The 12,934-nt window shown below is 42.0% G+C and overlaps 1 protein-coding gene across 3 annotated transcripts in view; it reads left to right on the forward strand.

The window, feature by feature from the left end:
* The window catches only part of LOC109895278 (sodium channel protein type 8 subunit alpha), a 117,033-nt gene that overhangs the window by 36,175 nt on the left and 67,924 nt on the right, over nt 1–12,934 (forward strand). For all 3 annotated transcript variants that reach the window (XM_031822881.1, XM_031822875.1, XM_031822877.1), the window contains 3 exons: nt 9,181–9,244; nt 9,435–9,576; nt 12,423–12,629. In XM_031822881.1, coding sequence (XP_031678741.1) covers nt 9,181–9,244; nt 9,435–9,576; nt 12,423–12,629 — 413 coding nt within the window. The remainder of the gene's footprint in view (nt 1–9,180; nt 9,245–9,434; nt 9,577–12,422; nt 12,630–12,934) is intronic.

A 12,934-nucleotide genomic window follows, 5' to 3' on the forward strand; every position in this document is an offset into this window, starting at 1 on the left:
GCATTGGATAACCTCCCTGGTCTTTTTGGTTAAATCTGTTTTTCAAATTCACTGCTCGACTGAGGGACCTTACAGATTATTGTATGTGTGGGGTACAGAGATGAGGTAGTCATTCAAAATGCAGCTCATTATGTGACTAGTTAAGCACATTTTTACTCCTGAACTTATTTAGGCTTGCCATAAAAGGGCTGAACACTTATTGACTCAAGATATTTCAGCTTTAAATTTTTTATTAATTTATAAACATTTCTAAAAACATATTTCCACTTTGACATTATGAGGTATTTTCTGTAGGCCAGTGCCAAAACATCTCAACTGTATATATCTGGTCTGTCCACTATCCAAGGAAAAGGGGTTGGTTGCTAGAGCTGCTGTGTTCCACAACACTTGCCCCTGCAATGGGAGGCAGAGCAGGTTACTGTCCAAATACTTGAGCCAAATCCAAGGTTAAATAGAGACTTGCCGACCCCATTGTAGTGAACCATTACAAAGGACTCATGAAAAAGTCAGTGATAGAATGAAAACTTCTCATAAACTCCTTAAATGCACATTGATTTGAAATAACCTCAAACAACTTAGATCTTTTGGTTTTCTTGTATTCACCTAAATTAAATCAGGAAAAAATATAATTTCACGACACAAATTGCATCACCTGAAACCTGCATCTGCATCACCTGCATCATCACTCCACTCAAATTATAATATTGGTTCATTTATTAAAGTCGAGTAAATTCAAGTAAACCTACACTGCTGAAAATTGCAAGCCCCTTCCGGTTATACCAGGTGTTCCAGTTCAAACTGGAAATGCTATTTAATAGCAATCAATATATATATTTTTTTACACGCTTTCAGACTACTACTGTAAATTAGTAAATATACACAGGAATCGAACAGTTATGAAGTAAAAACAGCCACAACCATTTCAAATTCCCCAGAATTTGGAATAGATGGAGCCGGAGTGTAGAGCTGCCGTCTTATTGGCTCTTATCCAACCATTTATTTGGATTTTTTTTGTTGTTGCTTTGTTCATAACTTGTTTTGTACATAATGTTGCTGCTACCATCTCTTATGGCCGAAAAGAGCTTCTGGACGTCAGAACTGGGATTACTCACCTCAAATTGGACGAGGAGTTCTTCTTCAATGAGTCGGACGCAAGGGATAAACTACCTACACCCGACCAGGCCCAGATCCTTGTGATTTGCTGGAAAAGGAAACGTAGGTTTCGCGGAAACAGATCAGGATGCCTTGTGAGGATCAGGTGACGAGTGGCTAATCTGCCCTTGCCTTCCGTCCTGCTAGCTAACATTCAATCGCTGGAAAATAAATGGGACGAACTAAAAGCAGGTATATACTACCAACGGGACATTAAAAACTGTAATATCTTATGTTTCACCGAGTTGTGGCTGAACGACGACATTAAGAACATACAGCTGGCGGGTTATACACTCTATCGGCAGGACATAACAGCAGCCTCTGATAAGACACAGGACGGGGGTCTATGCATTTTTGTAAACAATAGCTGGTGCACGATATCTAAGGAAGTCTCTGGGTTTTGCTAGCCTGAGGTAGAGTATCTCATGATAAGCCGTTGACCACACATCTACAGAGAGAGTTTTCATCTGTGTTTTTTCTGGCACTAAAACTGTACTCAATGAGCTGTATTACGGCATAAGCAAACAGGAAAACGCTCATCCAGTTGCGGTGCTCCTAGTGGCCGGGGACCTTAATGCAGGGAAACTTAAATCAGTTTTACCTCATTTCTATCAGCATGTTAAATATGCAACCAGAGGAAGAAAACAATTCTAGACCACCTTTACTCCACACACAGAGACACGTACAAAGCTCTCCCTCACCTTCCATTTGGCAAATCTGACCATAACTCTATCCTCCTGATTCCTGCCTACAGGCAAAAATTAAAGCAGGAAGCACCAGTGACTTGGTCTATAAAAAAGTGGTCAGATGAAGAAGATGCTAAACTACAGGACTGTTTTGCTATCACAGACTGGAATATGTTCTGGGATTCTTCCAATGCCATTGAGGAGTACACCACATCAATCACTGGCTTCATCAATAAGTTAATCGATGATGTTGTCCCCTCAGTGACTGTACGTACATACCCAAACCAGAAGCCATGGATTACAGGCAACATTCGCACTGAGCTACAGGGTAGAGCTGCCACTTTCAAGGAGCGGGACTCTAACCCGGAAGCTTATAAGAAATCCTGCTATGCCCTCCGACGAACCATCAAACAAACAGAGCATCAATACAGGACTAAGATCGAATCATACTACACCGGCTCCAATACTCGTCGGCTGTGGCACGGCTTGCAAACTATTACAGACTACAAAGGGAAGCACAGCCGAGAGCTGCCCAGTGACACGAGCCTACCAGACGAGCTAAATAACTTATATTCTCGCGTCGATGCAAGTAACACTGAAACATGCATGAGAGCATCAGCTGTTCCAGATGACTGTGTGATCACGCTCTCTGCAGCGGATGTAAGACCTTTAAACAGGTCAACATTCACAAGACTGCTGGGCCAGACAGATTACCAGGACGAGTACTTTGAGCATGCGCTGACCAACTGGCAAGTGGCTTCACTGACATTTTCAACCTTTCCCTGTCTGAGTCTGTAATACCAACATGTTTCAAGCAGACCACCATAGTCCCTGTGCCCAAGAACACTAAGGTAACCTACTTAAATGACTACCGACTGGTAGCACTCACATCTGTAGCCACAAAATGCTTTGAAAGGCTGGTCATTATCCCAGGAACCCTAGACCCACTCCAATCTGCACACTGCACCAAAAGATCCACAGATGATGCAATCTCTATTGCACTCCACTCTTCCCTTTCCTATCTGGACAAAAGGAACACCTATGTGAGAATGCTATTCATTGACTATAGCTCAACGTTCAACACCCTAGTGCCCTCAATGTTCACCACTAAGCTAAGGAGCCTGGGACTTAACACCTCCCTCTGCAACTGGATCCTGGACTTCCTGACGGGCCGCACACAGGTGGTAAGGGTAACAACACATCCGCCAAGCTGGTCCTCAACACGGGGGCCCCTCAGGGGTGTGTGCTTAGTCCCCTCCTGTACTCCCTGTTCACTCATGACTGCACGGCCAGGCATGACTCCAACACCATCATTAAGTTTGCTGATGACACAACAGTGGTAGGCCTGATCTCCGAAAATGATGAGACAGCCTATAGGGAGGAGGTCAGAGACCTGACCGTGTGGTGCAAGGACAACAACCTCTCCCTCAACGTGATCAAGACAAAGGAGATGATTGTGGAGTACAGGAAAAGGAGGACTTCCCCATTCTCATCGACAGGGCTGTAGTGCAGCAGGTTGAGAGCTTCAAGTTCCTTGGCGCCCATATCACCAACAAACTAACATGGTCCAAGCATACCAAGACAGTCGTGAAGAGGGCACGACAAAACCTATTCCACTTCAGGGGACTGAAAAGATTTGACATGGGTCCTCAGATCCTCAAAAGGTTTTACAGCTGCACCATCAAGGCATCCAGACGGGTTGCATCACTGCCTGGTATGGCAACTGCTCGGCTTCCGACTGCAAGGCACTACAGACGGTAGTGCGTACGGCATAGTACATCACAGGGGCCAAGCTTCCTGCCATCCAGCACCTTCTATACCGGACAGTGTCAGAGGAAGTCCCTAAAAATGCTCAAAGACTCCAGCCACCCTAGTCATAGACTGTTCTCTCTGCTACCACATGGCAAGCGGTACCGGAGTGCCAAGTCTAGGTCCAAGAGGCTTCCAAACAGCTTCTACCCCCAAGCCATAAGACTCCTGAACATCGAATCAAATGGCTACCCAGACTTTTTGCAAATCCCCCCCACCAAACCCCCACCCTCTTCTACGCTGCTGCTACTCTCTGTCATCATCCATACATAGTCACTTAAATAACTCTACCCACATGTTCATAAAAACCTGAATTACCTCAACACCCGTGTAACTTTGCACATTGCCACTTTTACTCTGTACCGGTACCCCCTGTATATAGCCCCGCTATTGTTATTTACTGCTGCTCTTTAATGATTTGTTATTCATATCACTTATTTTGGGGGGGATTTTCTTGAAACTGCGTTGTTGGTTAAAGGTCTGTAAAACAAATCCAGTTTAGAACAAGGCTGTAAAATAACAAAATGTGGAAAACGTTAAGGGGTGTGAATACTTTCCGAATGCACTGTATAGCAGCCTATAGCCTAATTCCATTTGTCAAACAGGTAGGCTACTTCTTATTTTCTAAATAGGAAGAACTAGACTCTAACACAAAGCCTTCTTGTTCTTAGTAAAGTCAAATTAAAATGAAGAGGTTGAAATGAATTATGCCTACTTTAATTTGCCTACTTTCAGTACCATGAGTTGTCCATTTCTGATTGATTGTGTCGCCAATGCTGCTTCAAGTTTCAGCACCACAATGTAAGTTACTCGAATCTAGCTCATTGTGAGGTCATTAACTCTGATAAATACATCATGGGCAAGGAACATATTGTTTTTATTCAAATCAATTATAGTAGTAGCAAGCTATTAAAGTTAACCTCCGGTCCACCTTCTCATCTTCGCGCTCTCCTTCTCAAACTGAACAGAACATAAGCTGTTCCGTGCCCAAGACATTGCATTTTTCAGACTAAGCCTAATCAAAAATTATTTTCGGAAGAATTCTTTGACTCTCCTCCTGAACTGCCACTGTAGGCCTACACAACACCGGGTTGGTAGGGCAGCACAAAAGGTTTTGATCAGCAAGAGCAGAGCAGGCCGGGGCTCAGTTTTAGAATAGCCATTGCAGTGTGTAATGCAGCCTAGTTTTATTCACACCATCCCAGCACCTATCTTAGAAATATAACTTTGCTCTGTGCTTCTCCGAGCATGCACTTCATAGCCTATAGGCTATGGATCATTTGATAAAGACCACACTAAATATCCTATAAGCACACTTGATATTGCGCGCCCAGTAGAGAATCAAAGATGAGGGCTGGCATCGGGCACATATCGATATACAGGTATAGCCTAATAAGCAACTAATATTAAAACACTTAGAAATATTGAAATTTCATAAATTACAAATTCCACTACCGTTCCCTGGACTAGATATAAAAAAATATATACTAAACCCTCCCCTTGACTGAAATGGAAAAATAATGACCCTTCCCCATTTCCCTCCAGGTACCCATTCTGTAATGTCGATTCATCCCTAACCTCATAATATTTTCAGCCAAGTCGGCCAACAATGCTTCATAGGCCTACATTTAAACTAGGCTACATCAACTACATATTGTGGCGACTTTCAGAGAACTTTGAGTTGATTTAATTGCAGCAAATGCAACAAGAAATGTATTTCTTCGTTTTTTTTGCTCGTAGGCTTTTATATGCTTTTAAATAGCATTTATGATCGGGGAACAGGAATACTCGAGGGGTTGCAATTTTCTTTGAAAGGAACATTTGAGATTTTCTGGAAAATATTCAACCCGAATGTGCTGGCTACTTAATGGGAAATTAAAGGGGCAAGGCAGCATCGGGAGGAGACGGACTGCGATGTTCAAAATTAATTTGGGATCGTCATATCATGACGAGACCAAAAGACATGTACAGTTCCTTCAGAAAGTATTCACACCCCTTGACATTTTTTCTTCACATTTTCTTGTGTTACATCCTGTATTTATAATGGATTAAATTGAGATTATGTTTTTAGATAAAAAAAAAAAAGAATTACAAATTAAAAGCTGAAATTTCTTGAGTCAATAGGTATTCAATCCATTTGTTATGTAAATATGTTCAGGAGTAAAGATGTGGTTAACAAGTCACATAATAAGTTGCATGGACTCACTCTGTGTTCAATAATAGTGTTTAACATGATTTTTGAATGACTACCTGTCAGGGGTGTGTATGGGAGGCGAAGTCAGGTGCAGGAGAGCGGAGTGTAATAAACAGGCGCACTTTAATTCCGGTCCAAAAATGACAGCAAATAAGAACACTAATGTATCAAAAACACGGAACATAGCAAAAGTAAAGTGCCTGACAAAATCCACATAACAATAAACAATTACACACAAAGACATGGTGGGGAACAGAGGACTAAATACATGCAGTAATCATAGAATGAAAACCAGGTGTGTAATGGAACAAGACAAAACAAATGGATATATGAGAAATGGAGCGGCGATGGCTAGAAAGCCGGTGACGTTGATCGCCGAACGCCGCCCGAACAAGGAGAGGAGCCGACTTCGGCGGGAAGTCGTGACAATACCTCATCTCTGTACCCCACACATACAATTATCTGTAAGGTCCCTCAGTCGAGCAGTGAATTTCAAACACAGATTCAACCACAAAGACCAGGGAGGTTTTCCAATGCCTCACAAAGAAGGGCATCGAGTGGTTAATGGGTAAAAAAGCAGACATTGAATATCCCTTTGACCATGGTGTATCAATACACACAGTCACTACAAAAATACAGGCGTCCTTCCTAACTCAGTTGCCAGAGAGGATGAAAACCACTCAGGAATTTCACAATGAGGTCAATGGTGTCTTTAAAATGGTTAATGGCTGTGATAGGAGAAAACTGAGGATGGCTCAACAATATTGTAGTTACTCCACAATACTAACCTAAATGAAAGAGTGAAAAGAAGGAAGACTGTACAGAATAAAAATATTCCAAAACATGCATCCTGTTCGCAATAAGGAACTAAAATAAAACTGCTAAAAATGTGGCAAAGATTTTTTTTTGTCTTGAATACAAAGTGTTATGTTAGGGGCAAATCCAACACAACACATATGTTAGGGGCTGCATCATGTTATGGGTATGCTTGTCATTGGCAAGGACTAGGGAGTTTTTTTTGTTGAAAAAAATTAATGAAATTGAGCTAAGCACAGGCAAAATCCTAGAGGAAGACCTGGTTCAGTCTGCTTTCTAGCAAACACTGGGAGACTAATTCACCTTTCGGCAGAAGAATAATCCAAAACTAGGCCAAATATACACTGGAGTTGCTTGAAAGACAACATTGAATGTTCCTGAGTGGCCTAGTTACAGTTTTGGAATAAATTAGTTTGAAAATCTAAATCAAGTCTAATAAAATGTTATTTGTCACATGCGCTGAATACAACAGGATGAATACACCTTACTGTGAAATGCTTCCTTACAAGACTTTAACCAATAATGCAGTTTTAAGAAAATATTTACAAAATAATGTAAATGAGATATTTCTGTATTTTATTTTCAATACATTTGCTAACATTTCTTAAAACATGTTTTCACTTTGTCATTATGGGGTATTTTGTGTAGATTGGTGACAAAAAACATTATTTAATCAATTTTGAATTCAGGCTGTAACAACAAAATGTTGAATAAGACAAGGGATATGAACACTTTCTGAAGGCCCTATATGTCTACGACTAGACAGAAAGACATTTGTTTGTACAGTGGGGCAAAAAAGTATTTAGTCAGCCACCAATTGTGCAAGTTCTCCCACTTAAAAAGATGAGAGAGGCCTGTAATTTTCATCATAGGTACACTTCAACTATGACAGACAAAATGAGAAGAAAAAAATCCAGAAAATCACATTGTAGGATTTTTAATGAATTTATTTGCAAATTATGGTGGAAAATAAGTATTTGGTCAATAACACAAGTTTATCTCAATACTTTGTTATATACCCTTTGTTGGCAATGACAGAGGTCAAACCTTTTCTGTAAGTCTTCACAAGGTTTTCACACAATGTTGCTGGTATTTTGGCCCATTCCTCCATGCAGTGATGTTTTGGGGCTGTTGCTGGGCAACACAGACTTTCAACTCCCTCCAAAGTTTTTCTATGGAGTTGAGATCTGGAGACTGGCTAGGCCACTCCAGGACCTTGAAATGCTTCTTACGAAGCCACTCCTTTGTTGCCCGGGCGGTGTGTTTGGGATCATTGTCATGCTGAAAGACCCAGCCACGTTTCATCTTCAATGCCCTTGCTGATGGAAGGAGGTTTTCACTCAAAATCTCACGATACATGGGCCCCATTCATTCTTTCCTTTACACGGATCAGTCGTCCTGGTCCCTTTGCAGAAAAACAGCCCCAAAGCATGATGTTTCCACCCCCATGCTTCACAGTAGGTATGGTGTTCTTTGGATGCAACTCAGCATTCTTTGTCCTCCAAACACGACGAGTTGAGTTTTTACCAAAAGTTTTATTTTGGTTTCATCTGACCATATGACATTCTCCCAATCTTCTTCTGGATCATCCAAATGCTCTCTAGCAAACTTCAGACGGGCCTGGACATGTACTGGCTTAAGCAGGGGGACACGTCTGGCACTGCAGGATTTGAGTCCCTGGCGGCGTAGTGTGTTACTGATGGTAGGCTTTGTTACTTTGGTCCCAGCTCTCTGCAGGTCATTCACTAGGTCCCCCCGTGTGGTTCTGGGATTTTTGCTCACCGTTCTTGTGATAATTTTGACCCCACGGGGTGTGATCTTGCGTGGAGCCCCAGATCGAGGGAGATTATCAGTGGTCTTGTATGTCTTCCATTTCCTAATAATTGCTCCCACAGTTGATTTCTTCAAACCAAGCTGCTTACCTATTGCAGATTCAGTCTTCCCAGCCTGGTGCAGGTCTACAATTTTGTCAGCTCTTTGGTCTTGGCCATAGTGGAGTTTGGAGTGTGACTGTTTGAGGTTGTGGACAGGTGTCTTTTATACTGATAACAAGTTCAAACAGGTGCCATTAATACAAATAACGAGTGGAGGAGGAGCCTCTTAAAGAAGAAGTTACAGGTTTGTGAGAGTCAGAAATCTTGCTTGTTTGTAGGTGACCAAATACTTATTTTCCACCATAATTTGCAAATAAATTCATTAAAAATCCTACAATGTGATTTTCTGGATTTGTTTTCTCATTTTGTCTGTCATAGTTGAAGTGTACCTATGATGAAAATTACAGGCCTTTCTCATCTTTTTAAGTGGGAGTACTTGCACAATTGGTGGCTGACTAAATACTTTTTTGCCCCACTGTACATGTCTGGGTTAGATAAAAGAACATGCAGAATACAGTATAAATGAATGATGGTGAGTCCACTGCACATCGTAAATAAACACAGTCCCACATTCCACATAACCATAAGAGCCTGAAACAGTCTAAATGTATGAGTCAGATGAAGATAAAGATGTCCTTAACTTTTTCAGGGAATTTCTATTTCATTCCTGGGCAGCTGGATGCTCTACTGTGTGGAAACAGCTCGGACTCAGGGTGAGTCTCATGATCTATTACTGCAAAATAAAACTTCCAGTGATTGGAATAGCCACCATAAAAGGGAACAACAGAAAATAATCCTAACATAACTAAGACTTTCACGCAAATCATGTGTCGATGTCAATGGGAGATTTACTTCATGACTCCATGAAAATCATGACTCCCCTTCTCCCTCCATTCCTCCCAGGCGGTGCCCTGAGGGCTACACGTGTATGAAGGCCGGGAGAAACCCAAACTACGGGTACACCAGCTTTGACAGCTTCGGCTGGGCCTTCCTCACTCTCTTCCGCCTCATGACCCAAGACTTCTGGGAGAACCTCTACATGCTGGTAAGGCCAAGCTCGTCATAGACAGGGAAAATTAATACTGTAATAATTCCTGCTTGTAATGGCGGGAAGCAGTGTAATTCAATGTGGGCGGCTTATATGAGCAGCCGGAGAGCATTGAAACCAAAGCAATAGATTGAGATGGCTCTATGTTGTTGTTTTGAACTGAGAATTGACTGTCAGTTCTGCAGCACTGTTGTTTAACCTTTTACTGCAGTGGGCTAAATCATGGTCACACAGAGAGTTACTTGGTAGTCTTAAACAAATACACTTTGAAACAAATGTATACACCTCACACACACATGGTTATGGGCTTAAACAAATCTGTACCATGTTAGAGATAGAGTTGAAATGTATTCAACTATGAGTTTGCATCCCAATAGTAAAATAAACTGTTTAATATAACACCAGATTTTAGTTAGTAAAAAAATAAAATAATAATAATATTCCACCCACTAGGTCATTTGACTGCAGAAAAGGGCTACTGGCTAATTGGTTCATCAAGGCTGGCATTTCTGCCCTGTCTACAACATGCAAAGAAACTAAATCATCATGCTTGACAGTGGATCAGCAAATAGCCTCTCGGCATTTTCTCTCTCTTGGTTTCTTTGCCATCAAACTGTGAGTCACTGACTGCTTCTGTTGATGAGAGGCTGCATGGATTCTACAGTATCTCAGAGTTTAACCTGATTTCTGGTCTTTGGTCATAATCTATGTCCCAGCTGCAGATAAGAAAGATTCTGTTTTAAGTTTGACTGGAAGAGCTTGAGAGAACTCAACATGTTGTTGAGTATTGCCTAACGTAAGTGTGTGTTAAAATAAAGAGGGCTCTATTTTCGGCTGGCATTAAGTAAGAGCAATTGTTAAATGCACGCTTGTTGGCAATTTCAACATGTTAAGCCGGCGCTGTGCTATTTACCAACCCTTGCACCAAGATTGGTAATTTACCTGTCTTATATGAGCACGCTTGTGCTGAGGTGGGAGGGGTGGCAATATCTGAGGTGTGTCCTTAAAAACGTGCGCCAAAGTGGCAATTTCAGGCAGAACTGGTGGGGATATATAAGTCCAATTAAATGCTGGTCTTAGCAATGGATTGTGACAGCTTAAGTGCATATATAAACCTTGTATTTAGGGACATAATAGACAAATGTTTTTTCTCATTTCCTTTTATTAAAAACCAGGCATAGCCTCCACTCCTCTCAATGAAGGCTGTTTTTTTGTCCTGCCCAAAGCATTCTCCAAGTAGTAAAGACTATCGATAAAGGGTTTGACTTCTGAGACCGCCTTCTTAATCACCAAAGCTTTATTAAAATATTAAGTTTGGGAGCATTAAAACAGTGAGCAGACAAAATCACACATGGAAGCACCTGTCAAGACTCCTGCATTATTTTCCTACTCTAGCAAACTGGCTCAAATTAAGATCCTACTTTATGTATAACCCTCTTTATACTTCAATTGGTAAATTTTTAAGCAAGGACCCCGGTCCACAGGCGGGAGGCAGGGGCACTCCAGTACAGGAGGTGGATGCCGATATACCCCACAGAAGAAGAAGAGGCGGGGGCAACAACTGTAGCTAGCTAACTAGGACACTGGTAGACAGTGTCCTAAGCCCCCGCCTATCGGGCACTGCTTTCCCGCAGTTCTGTTAATGGCGTCGAAGGCAGGTGTTCAGAAGACAGGAGCGAAGGACACTGGGTACTAGCTAGCACTCTCTTACACATCAGGCGGGGGCAACACCGGTAGCTAGCTAGCTGTCTTTCGTCCCGAAAAACTAAAAATACTTTTATTTCCCTTTTGACCTACATTTGAATCACATAGACAATCAGGGGAAATCCAAAATATCAGAAGTGTCACACAAGCTGGAAGATGGCGTGCTCAAGGGGGGGACGTTCATGCAGGAACCAATGGGTTACTCGAGGGGCTGCCTGTAGATGCAGGAATACACACAGGAACTCCATAAATTGTGGGCCACGATCACACACTGTTGCATGCTTCGAGGGGGTGTGTTATCAATTGGGACAACTTGTGTGCTAACAGGCCAAAGGAAAAGACATGGAATTATGGTTGGTTGGAATTACAGAAAGGTTGCCCCTCGTAAATGGATGTATAGCCTACATTTCACGAGTGAAAACAAAGTTGTATTGTGGCACAGGGGCCAGGTTATGGGTGGACTCTCATAATCTTTTGTACAAATGTACTCCAAAATTCAGCCATAAATACATAATTGAATACATCAGCCTACTCCATTTAGGAAATAAAAGTTGTGACCAAGATGTTTCAAATCGGGTTGACAATTATCTTCTAACTTTAGATTTGTGTCCCTCCATTTAGTATGATATGTTACGTTTTGTATGATATATATTAATTTGTGAATGTCTATCATCCATTTTTTATGATGTTACTTCCGCCGATTCGCATGATATGTTATGAATTTCAATATGTACAGTATGTTACGAAATAGTTAGTACATGTTCACTATGAAGGGAATAAGTGTGCAACTCACATGTACTATACATTTTAGGTGTTGAATGTAAAGATTGCGTGGCTTACTCCGCCAGGAGAAGATTACAGATGGTGTATTATGCATGTATGAGCCATTCCCAGAGAAACCTATTGGTGTGGATGTCAAAGCACCAACAGAGCTAACAGTGCCAAAGATAGTACAGACACCATGTATTGACAGAGAAACACAGGGAAGTACCTCAGCTCTGGAAGAAAAATACTGCCACTTCAAATAATTAATGGGTAATGTTTATTCATTATGACCATTGTTACAGTATATGTTGCTTCTCTTTGTTTTCCCTCTTTCTTTCCCCCATTCCTTCCTCCCCCCTCTCCCTCCCTCCCAGACACTGCGAGCGGCAGGGAAAACCTACATGATTTTCTTTGTGTTGGTGATCTTCGTTGGATCCTTCTACCTGGTTAATCTGATTCTGGCTGTGGTGGCCATGGCCTATGAGGAGCAGAACCAGGCGACGATAGAGGAGGCCGAGCAGAAAGAGGCAGAGTTCAAAGCCATGCTGGAGCAGATCAAGAACCAGCAAGAGGATGCACAGGTTTGTCCCTCCCTGGTGTTAGACTGGGTGAGGAGCCATCTGTCTGTCTGTCTCTCTGTCTGTCTGATTGCTGGGTCTATCTGTCTGTACACAACACTCCCTTCACTTCTCCCCTCTCCTACCTGTTCTGTCTTGCCATCCTTCAGGATGCCCAGGTTAGTCCCAGACTTGGTGTGGGTGTTGTCTGTCTGTCTGTCAGTGTCTGTCTGTCTTCTGGGATTCTTATCAGATTCGTAATTTAGTTTAATCCACAAAATTGTAGCTAAGGTTACTAACGCCAGCTAGCGCTAGTCAGCTGTACTTGC

Source organism: Oncorhynchus kisutch, linkage group LG1 (genome assembly GCF_002021735.2).
Source record: "Oncorhynchus kisutch isolate 150728-3 linkage group LG1, Okis_V2, whole genome shotgun sequence".
In the NCBI taxonomy this organism is placed as follows: Eukaryota; Metazoa; Chordata; class Actinopteri; order Salmoniformes; family Salmonidae; genus Oncorhynchus; species Oncorhynchus kisutch.